The following is a 15,076-nucleotide window of genomic DNA, read 5'->3' as shown; positions in this document are numbered from 1 at the left end:
CGCAGCCCGTATCTAAGCAGACGACACGCGCCTGGAACATGCCCCTGCATTCGGATCTCATTGAAATAACCCTGACCTGTCCATGAATATTCCACCGTAACAGATTCCACTCACAGTCCGACAGAGATGCCAAGCTGCCGGTCGGTCTATCACTTAATGTGAAGCTCTGTGTCACTTTGCCCAGAGATGGGTTCTGCATGAGATTCCCCTCGAAATTGAATTTTAAATTGGAAACATTTCGGGACGCAGACAATTTATAAAAAATGTACAGAGTAGCAAAGGGGCAAGCAGCACCCCTCCAACCTAGAAGCTTGTCCAAGCTCAGGGACTTATCCTTGTCCCAGATTCATTCCGACTTGGTCGACCCCAAGGGCATGTCCGTGTTTTTGTTGTCTACTGTCTGTCCACCTTGTGGCTGGTCTGTCGCAGGTGGGAGTAACTAGACACCATTTACTAGTAATTGCTTTATGGATAAAAGAGGGTCCGAAGGACCTGCTTGAACGCTTACTAATTAAGCAATTCTAGAATGTAACTATTCTGTGAATAAACACATCAGAAGGTAGCTCAAATTTTAGGTTTAAATAAAGTCTGACGATAATGATATTCCTACATTTCATTTTTGTTATACCCCACTTGTCAAAGGTTAATTGGTTTGTGTTGATTAGATCATTAATAGAATTGTTTGTATTGATTAGGATTGGGTTGTAAGTTAAATTGGAGGCAGTGGTGGTGGTATCAAACCTTACTCCCATAAATATTGTACAATCTTTTTACAACTCTGCACACAAATATATGTAGCTTATGTCTACCTTAAGAAGTACTCAAACCCAAGGTAAGTACTTGCTAGAACCCATAGTGATTAGTAGAAATTGAAACAAAACAAAAAGGGGGAACGTAACGAAAGGCAACAACAAACGAACGAACGAGTAACGAAAAACAGGTGACAGGATATGTTAAATGGAAACGAAAACATCTGTGTTTTTGTGGGGCAGTGGACCAATACCAAGGACCAGGACTATGTCTAGGACTAGAACTAGTAGGTCGCGAAAGCGGCGTCTTAGGCTAAACATTCAGGAACACAGTCTAGAAGATCACTAAACGATTAACGAGTAACGAGAAAACTTTGAACGAGTGACGAGCTACCGTCGGCCCCTAAAGGTTTGAATATGCAACTAGTTAATGGAATACATTTTGGCATTTTTGCTTGACTTGGTTGGTAATCAAAGCGCGACGCACCTCATTAGCTCGTAGGCAGCATTCGTGGAATGTGGCCGCACCACGAAGGCATCCTGGTTGGCCAGGGGTGTCGAGGAGCTGCCCTGCAGGATGTTGCGTCGATAGGCTCGCTCGAACGGTGTGCGCGACATGAAGGGCATTGAGCTGGCAAAGGATTCCGCCGGCGAGTCCACCACGTCGTAGGTGAGCAGACGATTCACATAGCTACTGCCCAGCGCCGGCTTCTCCGCCGATTGGATGAGGCGCGGGAAATTCGGTTTTCGTTCGGTGGTCGGCGTGAGGAATGGATCTGCCTCGATGCGTTCGCTAACGATGTCCGGTATGGTGCCCATCGATCGCATCTTCTGAATGGGATACTGCTGCGACTGGGGAGTATCGTTGCAACCATCCTGGCCGATGAACTTTGCATTGCCCACCTTAATGTGGTGATGGCTCTGGTGGTTCAAGTGCTTCACATACAGTTTGCCTGCTGAACCATTCGAGGCGGTGGAGTTCTTGCGGAGATGGTGATGCTGCTGGAAGCGGAGCCGCTCCTCCAGTGACTGCTCGTGCATTCGCTGAAACTCCTCACGGACCGCCTGCTCCGCGTACTCATCGAAGCAGAGATTATTCAGTGACTTCATCTTCGGTATCTGGGCACGCTCCGCCAGCTGCTTGAGTCGTCGCGGTGAGTTGCGATCCAGCTCCATGGAAGCCTTGTGGAACTCCATCTCAAGAATGGATAGATTCTCCATCGACTTGATCTTGGCCACACGTGGCGTATGATAGTTTTCCTCCAAGCCGGAGTCATTGTCACCCGAATCCTCGTTCAGGTACTCATCCGTGTCGCTCGCCTCTCCGCTGTCATAATACTGTGTGGCATGTGATGGAGATCCCGCACTGCGATAGGTGGAGGCGGGTGTTCCTCCGCCCAACGGATGGAACTGGGGTGGCCCAATCTCGGCCATTGGAGTGCGGAATTCCTCGAAGGTCAATGTCTCCTGAACTGTGGTGTTCATGGTGGCGTTGGGGGTCTGATACAGCTGCTCCTCGCTCACATACTCAATCGTGGTGCTGAGGCTGAGATGGGTGGTCTTCTGGACCACTGGAAGTACATTGGGCGGCTGTTGCTGGTCCGGAGAAGCCTTTTGTCCGCGATGACGCCCGTGAGGAATACTCAATTTCATGGCATTTATTGCTCTCTGATTAAGTCTATTGAGAAGAGAAACGGATTTTCTAAAACGACTATAATTTGTTTGTTGATTTTGATTTGGACGACAGTCGCAGATTGATTTTATCGTAACGGATTGGGTTATTCGAGAGAGATTTTGTTGGGCAGTTGGTTGATTGGTTAGTTGGCCATTTACCCCAGTTTGTTATATATACAAAGCACATAAATTTAGTTTAAAAAAAAGAAAGAAAACAAAAATGGGGTTAAAATAATTTAGAAAGAAATTAGGTAAACGTATAATAATAATAATAATAATAATGTTAAAGGTTAATCTAACATAAATTATAAAGACTACCATAAGACCATATATATTAGAGAACCAATAAATAAACACCAGGTTATTAATCCTTGACCTTGAATATAAACCAAACTAAAATATATTAATGCAACCTTAACCATTAGTCCATGAGGAATGACACTCAATCAGTTGCTATAAACTAAATCTAATATAGAATAAATAAATAAATAAGAAACCTTCTACTTGAGCTCAACACATTTTCAGCAGCTTCAATCAGGCAAAGGGCAAAAGCCACAGGCAGGATTTGACTTTCGAAAAAAAGGAAAAACTCAGGACAAGCGACCTTTGTGCCCCATGCCTCATGACGCCACCCAGTTGATGAAGTCATCAGATTCATATTTCAGCACAAAACCATTTCCTTGGCTCAACGGGTTTCATTTGCTGCCTCGCCCCCCGCTAATCGCTGACTGCATGTGTGCATATTTTTTGTTTTATATACATATATTTTTTGAATTGCAGCCAACATGCAAGTAAACCACCAGCCACCACCGACTAGGAGCCAGCCGGTCTGGTCATGGGAACAACAAAGATATAAACCGAGTCGTCAGTCTGACCTTAAACTTTGCAATGGGAAATTTGTTGCATGCTGCTCGTCTGCAGCATCCGCAGCCCTGCCACAGTACTAACGAAAATTTGCATAACATAATTGAACGGAACGCTCTTCCACGAGTTGTGAGGAGAGCTGAGGGGGTTCGACCGTGTGTTCTGGAAGTGATTGTGTCTGGTTAGATGGCCCTGAGAGTTCCTAATGGACATGCCACCACAGCTAGGATATGGCAGGACATTTAAGAGAAGGCAAAATAAAAGGAAGGGACATTACGTGGAACTAAGAATTGATAAATAAAATCGATGTAATATCGCATTACATTAATATGCAGTAATGTTCCCCACGGCACGAATATTATCAGCAGAAAGCATTTAGAATTACATATTTAGCTAGAATACTTAAACTACCTTAAAGTAGAAAAAACAATATCTTTTTAAATATTAAAATAAGAAATAAAAGAAAGACAGCCGAACCATCAATAAATATAAAGAATACAGGATACTTCAAGTTTAAAATGTTATATATTATGTTATCCCTTTATAAAGTAAAAGAAATCGTATCGAAAATATCATAAGATTTGATATATCAACATTTAAAACTTGATAACAACTGTATTAAGCGTTAAAATATTGATATTGATCGTATTTCAATGAGTTCTCTCAATAAAATATAAGAAATATCGTAGGGATATATTGTATTTCTATGAAACAGACCAATTTAGGACTCCCTTAAAATATTGATATTTTTGTAACTCTATTGGGGATACCAAAAGTTACACCCGAAGTTGCATTAAAAATGAAATAAAAATTAATATAAAGTCTAGGTTCGACTGTATGTAAACTATAACTAAAATAAAATAAAGATACTAGTACTAATAACTAACTAACTAAAGACTGTGGTGTATTGTTCGGTTTTTTGTTTTATGTTTTCTTCGAATACATTTTGTAGTGTTATGAAACGAGCAGTGGTTGCATTAGTTGTATATTTAGCCAAGTCAGAACACAGACTTGTCGTGTGTGTGAAAAGTATTAATTTTCTTTAGTGTAGAAGAGTGTATTAGGTACAATTTGAGTAGTTTTGTAAGTACATATATAGCGCATTTAAGGAGATTAGAGCTTCGTAGCTTAATATCATAATGTTATTGAAATAAGTTTACGCTTACACGAATCGTAGGCAAAAAATATAACAAAATTAATTATACAAGAAAGTAGGTCGAGGCTTTTTACAGAATAGCAATTATCAATAGAAAGATTTCTTTCTTCACTCACCTAGCATGTCCCGAATCGCCCTCGGAACTCTGCCTTGAATGCTGACTGTGCGAAAAACTACTATAACCCGAACCTTTTGACATCTGAATGGGGAAAAAGAAAGCACTTATAGTATGATCTTGAATTGTTGAATTTTAAAGTAAAACCCACTTGACTAGTATTACTGGAATTCCTCGAATGACCCATCTCGATAAGTGTGGCATTGCCGCCTCCGGAGAATCCAATGCCCACACCCGTTGTCCCATAGTTGTTGCTACCGATTGTCCCTAGTCCCGGCATTGCCTGGGTCACCGGTGTGGTGGCGGCGGTGGCATTAGAAGCTGCAGCGGCGGCATGTTGCTGCAGATTATCCGTGGTCAACGTTACCGCCGACTCCGAGGACTCTGACAGCCCGGAGTCCGTCACTATGGCTGCTAGCAAAGCCTGTGCATCGAACTCTGCAAAGGTATCTGAGGTTAGATAGGTGATCATTTGAATATATCATGAGATTAACTCCGAAGCAAGGTACATATCGGTCTAAAATCCTCATGATGTGTAGCAGTGCTCACCCTCTTCTTTCGTGGTGGACACGGGCCTTGTTCCCGGCAGCGACTGATTGCTGGGTACACCGCCCAATGTGGCTCCACTACCGCCCAGGGGAATGGCCGAACCACCACTGCCGCTGCCTATGCTGGGCAAAGCGGTGGCCGTTGGTGTCTGCAAACCCACTCCGGTGGCTGCATTGGCCAAATCATCCATGGAGGGTTTGCTCTGCTTGCTCTTCAGGCTGGGCGTGGGTCTGCAAAGAAAGGTTATTACAAGATCACCAGGGCTTACACGATCTTATACTTACGCCTTGAACAGAATGTCGCCGCTCAGCATGTGCATCTTGATGCTCACCCGCAGCATCGAGTTGTCCAGGCGATGACGGGAGTCGTAGCCTTCGAGGAGGAAGCGACGCGAGGTGAGGCCGGCGCCGGCAAACTCGGCAAGATTGAGGTCGATAAAACCCAGCTTATAGTAACTGCGTCCGCCCTTCATCTCCTTGCGTATCGAGATGCGCAAGTGACAGGGATCCAGGACACCGGTTGAGGCATTTGCACTCATTTTGCAGGGGAACTCGAAGCTGCGATTCCACTCCACGCGATGGTTTCGCACATCCTCTCTATAAAAGCGATTTTGATTAATATTTAAATGCAGTATAACATCAAAGACAGACAATCTTACCGACTACTGTACTCCTGAAAGGACCCGCCATCGAGCAGTCGTATTTTGGCAAACAACACCTCGTTCACCAGGGCAACCTCGACTAAATCCTGCAACTGCACTTCCACGTTAAACTTGTACTTCTTCTTTTTCATCATAAAGGCCATGCCAGGGGCGCTAGGCCCAAGAAGTGTCATCAATTCCTCTCCAACAATGCGTGATCGTTAGCCGTCCTGCCACGGATTGGATGGGGGGAAAAAGGATCTGCGGCGGTTGCAAATGAACCGCCTTCAATTGACGAAGCTCTCACTCTGCGGTGTATCACTGTATCTTGTGTCCTTTTTTTAAAAGTTGTGGATGCCACTTTGCGTCCTTAGTTGTGTCAATAAAATGTTCCTCTGCTGCTCACTTCATATCTTTTTTTAGGGTTAACGGTGGGTTAAGTGGTCCTCGTTACTGGGGACGCTGCTGCCTCCTGCTAGGTCCAATGGCATGCAACACTTTCCAGCTGCAAGTAAATTAAGCAAAGGAAAGTTTTCGGTTTATATAGCAATTTTTCGACTTAAAAATTATGAAAATTTGTAAGCAGGGTCTCAAGGATTTGAAGACCGGTTTGGTGTTTCTAATTTTGTGCGTCCTAATTTTAAACCGAACAAAATTATAGGAATTTATCAAGTTACAAATATTTTAGCATTTTAATTTTTTATTAGAAATTTAGATCCTGGCTTTCTTGTCAGATATTTGATATACATATTGTCTTGCAGTGTATATCTGTGCCTCATCTCAGCAGCTTTTTATAATATTCTGTTTATATTTAATCTAGTTTTTGAAAGCTTACTTAATTTCCTCAAAAATCATAAGATGTCCCAAGACCCACAACATTTTACACACATTTGGACACTCTAGCATCAGCATAATAAATCAACTTTTCCGTGTTGATGGAAGCCTTAAGATATGTCACCTAACATGGAAATTCTTTTAGGGAAGCGCCTAATAAACAAGTCTCACTGTCAGTCAATCATTTTTCCACCAAAACCAACCTTAATTTTTGCAAATAAATGCATATCCTATAATTGAGCTAACAACACGTAAACAATTAAGAACGGCAAACACGCAATTGGGAATCGCATGACCAGAGTGCCACCGCCAAGAGCTTGGCACTTGATGCAAATATTTACCATATAATTCCGAGCGATTTGGGACGCCTCTTCTTGAATTATACGGAATTAGTGACGCATTACCTTGGCGTTGACTATTGTTTGCCATTTTCCCTGCTCTGTGTTATCTCAGGTCCATGGCATCTTGGGAGAACTGATACGCATTTAGATTGGTGACTAATTGGGTTTCCGCCGACAACAAATATACATATTTGAACTCAATTAATATATATTGCAGCAGGTTGGCCATTTTATTTGATTTTATTCAATTTGCTTGCTGTCGGAGTGCAGACTAAATGAGGTCACCACTTTTGCATAAATTGCTTGCTGACAAGGCAAAATCGTGGGCGAAACAATTGTGGCAAATCGAACCTTAATTTTCCTTTATAGATTTTCATAATAACCATAAAGCAAACACAAATCCCTGTTCCGCCAATTATGTTCATTACACACGCATTAGCCCCACCAATCGAGTGGACAAACATGGCGAAAAACCAATCAGGAACCCAAAACCATTAACCCACTTACACCCTCCTCCTCCCCCCCGGAAAGAGCGTCGATTTGGGTGATTTCGTTTTGGTTTAGTTTTCCATCCGTTTTGGGGGTTGGTTTTCCGAGTCGCACCCCAAATCCCCCCCAGCGAACACAGCAAGTTTAAAGTAAAACTTGGTTCTTGGCCAGAAAAGGGAGATTTAGTGGAGTGACTTCCTAAAAGGGATTGCCCCCTGGCATGTGAAATCTCTGACCCAGTAACTGACTAACTGACTTTGCTTTGTTTCCCTCGGACACTCGGCCACTCCTTTGGAGAACTTAAACATGCAACATTGTTAATAGACACTCAGTATCCTTTCCATTAGAGGCAAGTGCCCGAGGATTTGCCAAGGGTAAATTAGTCCCAGACAAGCCCTGAATGAGAGACTTTAGTTCTTGCTTTTGCAAGAAATGAAATTCAATCTTTGCAGACACTTTTGATTAGAGCTACAATTGTCACTTGATTGCCAAATTGCTCTTCAATAAAATGTTATTAAACCTTTTGCTCAAAATGTCACGAAATGGAGAAGAAAATAAAAATAAATTAACAGGCTGAAAGCAAACGACGATTTTGATTATGTCACATTGACCTTTACCTTGCCGCACACACATCATTGCCACATTTTTAGCGGGCAAGGTGTCTATTTATTAACAATGACGCAGCAGCAGCATATCTTGCGACTGACACAGGGGGAAATTAGCAAATATTTCTTGCAAAATACCTACATACATACACAGGGAGCAAATGTAAATGCAAATTCTTAATTCAACTTGGGTGCGACCGACTCAATTGGCCGCCGCGCAAAAGTTGGCTAAAACCAGAGTGCAGGCAAACAAACAACAATCCGAACAGCTGGCGCCACTCGATGACAGCCAAAGCTGTAAACAAAGTATTTGCGGGTTGTGTGTGAGGTGTGTGTGTGTGTCAGAGGTGTGTGGGGGAGGCAGGCAAATGAAATGGCGGAAGCATTAAAATTGTGATTTTCCACATCACAGAAAAGTAATACTTGGTTCAGTTAACACACATAAAAGGTATTTGAAAGAGTAGCAAAAATATATTAATATTTAAAATAGTAAAGCTAGTACTACTTTATATTAAATAAAGTGCAGTTAAAGTAAACAAAAGTAATATGAATTTTCTATATATATAACACAGATTCTTCTTTATCAATATTTTAAACTTTGCACTCAAAAACATTCCCATAAATAGCTTCTTAAGACATAGCATCATAAAGTTACAAAGAATAATGAAATTCATATTTTCTTAAAGAATTATCATGTGTCTTAAGTTCATATAACATTACATGTTATCTTTAATCTTTATTTCTTTTAAAATATATAATCATAGTTTTCTTTAAGAACACTACATTCCGTTAATCTTTACCTTTTTCTCTTATAACTATAAGTTTTTCTTCATTTAGTATAGCAACATAAGAGTATCTATCTTTGGCATTTGCCTGACAATTACATTGCATTACCCTGCACTTTTCTGCTTTCCCCATTTTCCACCACTTTTCCACCGTCAGTTACCAGCTATGACGTTCTTCTTTCGCGTGGGCGTCGACTGGAGGCCAAGTCCATGAGCAAATTCCCGTAATTAATTCCGTCAAAGCATAATGGGATTCAGCGAGCTTCCCAGGTCGTCCACGAGCTGGCTCCAAATCGCGCCTCCAGACAATGATAGTATCTGTTTCACTAATCAGCCTCCGCCAGATGCGACAAACTTGATAACGGCAATTTGAAAACGCCAAGGCAGTGGCAGAGAAACCAAATTAGCTGCCTGTGACGGTGACACTCATCACATGTGGTGGTTGTCTTCCCAGCGAGAGGTGTTTAAAGAGTTGATATTTCAAAGAAATACACAAAATTTGCTAACATGCTTTTCTTAAACCCTTTTTTTGGGGATATTATAGTTTTATTTAGAAGCTTGCAACGATGTGAAGGAATAATTTCCGAGCCTATGAATCATATATATTCTTGATCAGCATCAACAGCAGAGTCTATCTAGCTATCTCAGAAAGGAAAAAATATGTACCATTTTTTTCAACATTTTATAAGGGTTTACAACATTACACATTTCCACTATTTTAAAACTAAGTATACAGCTTTGTTAGCCTTATTAAAATTAGCACAGATAAGCTATCTGAATTCAAATTATTGCATTTTTGGTTTAGTTATGATATTTGAAAAACATTGATTTAACCAAAAAATTTGCCTCTTAAAATATCGTTTTATAATACTAATTTAAAATATAATATACATATTTCGGGTTTTCTTTGTAGTATAAGAAGACCTAGAAGCCAATGAGATCCAAATATAAGCAAACACTTAAAAGCTTTACAAATTGATATTAATGGATTTAGTTTAAGTTTACTTATGGTCGATTGGACAATCGAAACCATGATCCTGGAAGGCTATTTAAAGTTAGATTTATTTCTTGTTATAAGCATATATTTATGGAGACTCAGTGACTGTGTTGTTAATAATAAAGGTTTCAATAAAAGAAAATAAGACTTAGGGAGTCCAGATTATATCTTTATATAGATATTTGAGGAAAAAGATGCTGTAACTTTTTATATTCAGCGTTATATTATTGTCGATATACCATATTAAACTTATCTTGCCTATATGTTCACATCAGTATATAGTCTTATGCCTCATACTTAATCACCAACACAATCTTTTCAGTCCAACCTCGTTTGAGTAGTACTTCCGCTGCCCGACTGAGTGTTTGCCCTGCTGCAGCTGTTGCACATATGTCGAAATGATTTTGCATGTTGCCCGCAGATCTTCTCATCTTGATGGCCGATCTTTCAGAGCAAAACAATCCCAAGAAGTCTCTCATCTCCCCCAGAAATATTTTAGCCCTAATGATGTGTAAAGCAAAATACAACCATCGAGCAATCGTCAGAGTTCTCAGTTCAAATGGGATCGTATCGTATAGGATCGGATCGGTTGGGGGCAAAACATATGCCGGCATATGCCAAAAAAGCCAAAAAGCCGCGAGGTCATTCGAACGACCCGAGTGTCGGCTGAGTGACTGACTGAGTGACTCGGCCCATAAAGATAAGCACGGGGTGCCCCGGGAACAGCCGATAAGTACATTCCATCCATGGTTGGAATCTTCAATGCAGTGCAAACATTATTTCAAATTAGCCCATAAATTAACTGCCCGAGAATTCCAAATGATAATGTAAACACCACAATAAAAAAAAACATGGAATGTTTCTAGGAAAAATATACATACCAATGAATATTTTTTCGAATGCTTTCTATAGTATTGAATATGTTTCTTATTATATTTTGATATTTCCTGTTTTTATTAGAAACTTAATTTTCAATTTTTCTTAAAGAAACGATATAGGAATCTAAGAAAAAGAACTGTCAAATCAAATCCTTGAAGGAAACTACAAAGCTCAGTTCCGTCCTAATAAAATCCCATACTCTGCACTTTTAAATAGTAAATAAATACACCAAAATATCAATACAAATTAAAAGGAATTCAGTGTTTTCTCACAATATAATTTGAACTTCTTAACCTTTTCAACTTTTAACTCTTTGTTATAACAAGAGTACTGACAGCACGTGTCTTGTTCGAAGGGATGCTTGAGTGATTTCTTCTTTTGCTTGGGACAAAGCAAGTTCAACATTAAAAGAAGAATGAGAAGTACAGTTGAGGGGAAGGGTTTTGAGTCAGACAACCCCAGACATTGACCTTGGCTTTGTGTTAATGGATAGTGCTTTAAACTCATGGCCAGATCTTGTAGTAATAAGGGACATGGAACGACCTATACTCAACTAAGCGACACAAGTAACCACTTTATAAATATGTTGTTTACATTTTTAGAGGAAACACATTAAATGCAACCAAGTTAGAAGTTCCAAAGCCCAAGTAAAAAAAAAACAATTCGTGAAGCAGTTTGAAGGTTCGCTTAACCTTTGATAACTTTGCATGCCAGACAGCCTTTTTTTCTTGGGTTAAATCAATAAACCTTTGGCCTTTTAAGGTTGTTACCTAAGTCATGTAGGTATTTCTTCCAGGAGAGCACTGCTTCCTTAACGAGCTGAGGCTCTCAAGGTATTTAAACTTCTAACTGAAGGTCAACCGTACTTGGAGCAATCCTCCAAATCCAATTAAGACGGACACTGAGGAGAAAGTGTACAAATTTTATTACAAGGATGTTTCGAAAGTTTCTGCCCACACATATGCCCTCCCCCTCCCCTCCCATATGCTCCACATCGTTATATAACTTGGCGACCATTAGGCGACGACTGACTCATTAGGGCTGTTCTAGGCTAGGTGATAAAACACCTACGTAACACCACAAACACTCCTCCCACCCACTCACTCATTCACCGAGACTGAGAGAACAGAGCCCATAGCTTGTTGTCATTAAGCTTGCAAACTTAATTTCCACAACTCAACTTCCTACTGCCAGGAACGAACCACCAGTCCTGTGTCCTGTGTCCTGTGTCTCTTGAGCGAGGATCGAGGATGTGCTGCCTGAAGTGTTAATGAGGTTTCGCCTCCGGAGTGCCATTGCACCTGGCTGCGGGGAATGGGTAATTGTGTCACCTTACCCGCATCATCAGACCCCGAAACTCGCCCTGCTTGAAGAGGACAAAGCGTGGCGTTAGTGTCGTCATTAAAAAAATCCCTCCAAGGATTGTTAGAAGCGAGGTGCCACCATCGCTTTAAAACTAGTGCAAAATATCAAAAAGGTAGCATGACCCACATTTCGCTCAAAGTGAAGTGGTTGCAACTGAAATTGCGCAATAAATGACCCAAAACGGAGTCCAAGAAGGTATGCCAAAGCATTAAAAAAGAAAAAACTGTTGCACCAGGTAGTAGGTCATAAAAAGGAGCAACTTTTTTACAACTACCGTCACTTTGATTTAGGGCTTAAACATTGGCAAGCACTACTTAATAGGGGCAACAAGCTAATACAAGCTTTTAACTTTATGTTTGCCATGTAAAACATTTTGCTATGAAGTTAGTAAAGAGATTTAAGTGGAAATTGGAATAGAAAACCTAACGAAACATACATTCTATAATTCCCAGCATTTCCTTATTGTTTTTAAGAAATATACATTCTAAAGCAGAAATCCCTAGTGCATAATAATTCGCTTTCCATTGCATTGCTTTCATAACTTATCATAAATATAATAAATGCGGTTCCGCTTGGTACATAGCCCCCTTGGGTGTACAAGTACTGCGAATATATATATATACAAACATATATATATTCGCGACTTGGTAACAGCATTTTTTTCAGTTATCGCAATGGCCAAGGCAATGTCGCCAACGTCCATGTCGACAGGGCTGGCAGGGAAGCATTTAAAACGAAAGTGTTTCACTGTCAAATGTCAGCTCCAGTTTTATAAGCGATAAAAAAAGGCAGCTGGTTGCTTTTCCATTGGAGCAGGGGAAATGAAATGAAATGAACTGAGAAGATGACATCAGTGAGGCAATGTGAAAAGCTGGCGGGGATCGGGAACTGGAGACCCAGAAGACCCGGAACCCAGAGACCCCTTCGTGACTCGAGCGTGATGTTAGATCAGCACTTTGTTATATCATAATAGTTTTATCATTTGTTCAAAAATGTGAGCTGTAAGTCTAGACTCGATAGTTCTCACCTGAGTGCTTTCCCATTGTTCTATAGCATCCGAATCGAGTGTTTATTTATAACCAATGATCATTTATATATTTATCACTAATATATGGTCACAGTAAACATTTGCACAGTTCGCGTGAAAAAAAGAGGGCAGCAAATCAAACGAATGTTTATTGTTTTGCGCCAGTGTTATCTGATAGATATATCGAACTGATGGCAAGCCAATACAGATATAGATACAGCTACAGATACTTTAATAGATATAGATATAGATACAGATACTGATGCACAGATAGCGACAGCTGACAACGTCATTGCAATGGCATGGTAAACAAATGTTGCTCGCTGAGTAAATTTATGACGTGGCTCCGGGCTCGGAGCTGTGCCAACATTCATTTTGGCCAAAAGCCTTTTGTGTACTTAGTGCCGAAATTAATGTTTATGTTTTTTGCAAAACTAAGAGCAAAGCGAATTGTGCAAAATCCCCCTTCCCAGCAGCAGTAGCACCGGTAGAAGTAACAGCAGGTATTTCCGTTGACTTGGCTCGACCACTTAAACCAGATTTTTATACCCTTTTTTCAGAGGGTATTATGAATATAGTCACAAGTTTGAAACGCATTGAAGAAGTCATTTCCGACCCTATAAATCATATATATTCTTGATCAGCATCAACAGCCGAATCGGAAGAATAAGAAATTTTTAAAATATTTTTGATATGTTCAAAAATAATAAATGATTTTCAAAAATTGTCAAATATATTAATTTTTAGAAATTGTATGCAGATTTATTAGCCTCATAAAAACTAGCATAAGGACGCTTTCCGAACTGAAATTGATGCTCTTTTGGACAAGTTATGTCTAAATTAAACTTTGACTTAAACCTAAAATTTTCACAATAGATGTTTAAAAATTATTATAATTTTTTAATTTATTATCTAATTAGAACTTTCCATCAATTTATTATTTATTTGTTTAAATTACAAACTGAAAGGGTATACAAACATCGGCTTCTTGTTGAACTTGGCTTCCTTTTATGTTTTTTTCTGATTTTCCATGGAAATTGGAAAAATCAATGATATCATGGCCAACGTTTTTCATGTTTATACGTAATTTGTCAATAATTGGGGTTTTTTGTCTACTGAATCATCAGTTTTCCATTGAGTGGAAATAATTTATAAAATCGAAAGTAACTGGATTTCAATAAATCAAACCAGGGAAGAAGAATAGAAATCCTTTATACCATTACTCTTTATCTTATTGGGTGACCTTTTATATTGGAATGATTTGGCTTTTGTTTGTCGTTAGCTGGCCCAGTGACACAGGCCATTTGAGTGTTGGCATTGGGCCAAAAAGGGCCACAATCCTAAGGCTTACACTTTCTGGACGTGAATTCAGGGTGAAGGAATGCAACCAAAGAAAAGGTTATTTGCATATATAGATACTTTTTGCAATTTATGATAAGCAACCCTGACCCGTACACATGCACTTGTATTATTCCCCTTTTTAATGCATTATAAACAAAATGTATTATAATCGTGTTAGGTAGTCGCAAAAAGCCATAAAAAATCTCGGGGCATTTTCGTTTTCATTGCTCATACGCAACGTTGACGAGCGATGCTGACGCAATACAACCCCCAAACCGATGAGTTGGGATAGCGAAAGACAGAGCGACAGCTGGCTTCCGTTGACCCTGGTCAATAAACTAGCGAATGATGAGTAAATATACTCGAACAATGAACCAAGAACACAATAAATGTCAATAATGTGGGCCAACACGGGAAAACTCTGCGAAAATACTTAATTATATGAGGATGCGATATGTATATTCATAATTGAAAACCATTACCGAACCACTTTAACGGGAGAAACAAAGGACCTTCAATTTGACCCAGATTTAACAAAGAAAGATTCAGAGAACAATATAATAGTTCTTATTTAATAGTTGTTCAGTTTGAAAGTAGATAAGTTCTTATTTCCATTTTAATTGCTTCCTATCTTTGTAATTACTACATAGAATATGGATTCGTATT

At 39.9% G+C, this 15,076-nt stretch overlaps 1 protein-coding gene across 13 annotated transcripts in view; it reads right to left on the bottom strand.

The window, feature by feature from the left end:
- LOC110182747 (uncharacterized) overlaps positions 1–15,076 on the bottom strand; it is a 41,315-nt gene that overhangs the window by 4,210 nt on the left and 22,029 nt on the right. For 5 of the 13 annotated variants that reach the window (XM_020950848.2, XM_020950857.2, XM_086837255.1 and 2 more), the window contains 6 exons: positions 5,766–6,252; positions 5,392–5,703; positions 5,108–5,337; positions 4,710–4,996; positions 4,560–4,642; positions 1,237–2,460 (listed from right to left, as the gene is read on the bottom strand). In XM_020950848.2, the coding sequence (XP_020806507.1) occupies positions 1,237–2,460; positions 4,560–4,642; positions 4,710–4,996; positions 5,108–5,337; positions 5,392–5,703; positions 5,766–5,941 (2,312 nt within the window). In that variant the 5' untranslated portion in view covers positions 5,942–6,252. Of the gene's footprint in view, positions 1–1,236; positions 2,461–4,559; positions 4,643–4,709; positions 4,997–5,107; positions 5,338–5,391; positions 5,704–5,765; positions 6,253–6,424; positions 6,546–15,076 lie in introns of those variants that run through there. The other 8 variants (XM_086837257.1, XM_020950854.2, XM_086837258.1 and 5 more) reach the window with 4 other exon arrangements.

Source organism: Drosophila serrata, unplaced genomic scaffold (assembly GCF_035046125.1).
Source record: "Drosophila serrata isolate PLE 108 unplaced genomic scaffold, ASM3504612v1 contig_302, whole genome shotgun sequence".
Lineage (NCBI taxonomy): Eukaryota > Metazoa > Arthropoda > Insecta > Diptera > Drosophilidae > Drosophila > Drosophila serrata.
The sequence above is the reverse complement of the archived record's forward strand: the minus strand, read 5'-3'. Positions and strand labels throughout refer to the sequence as shown.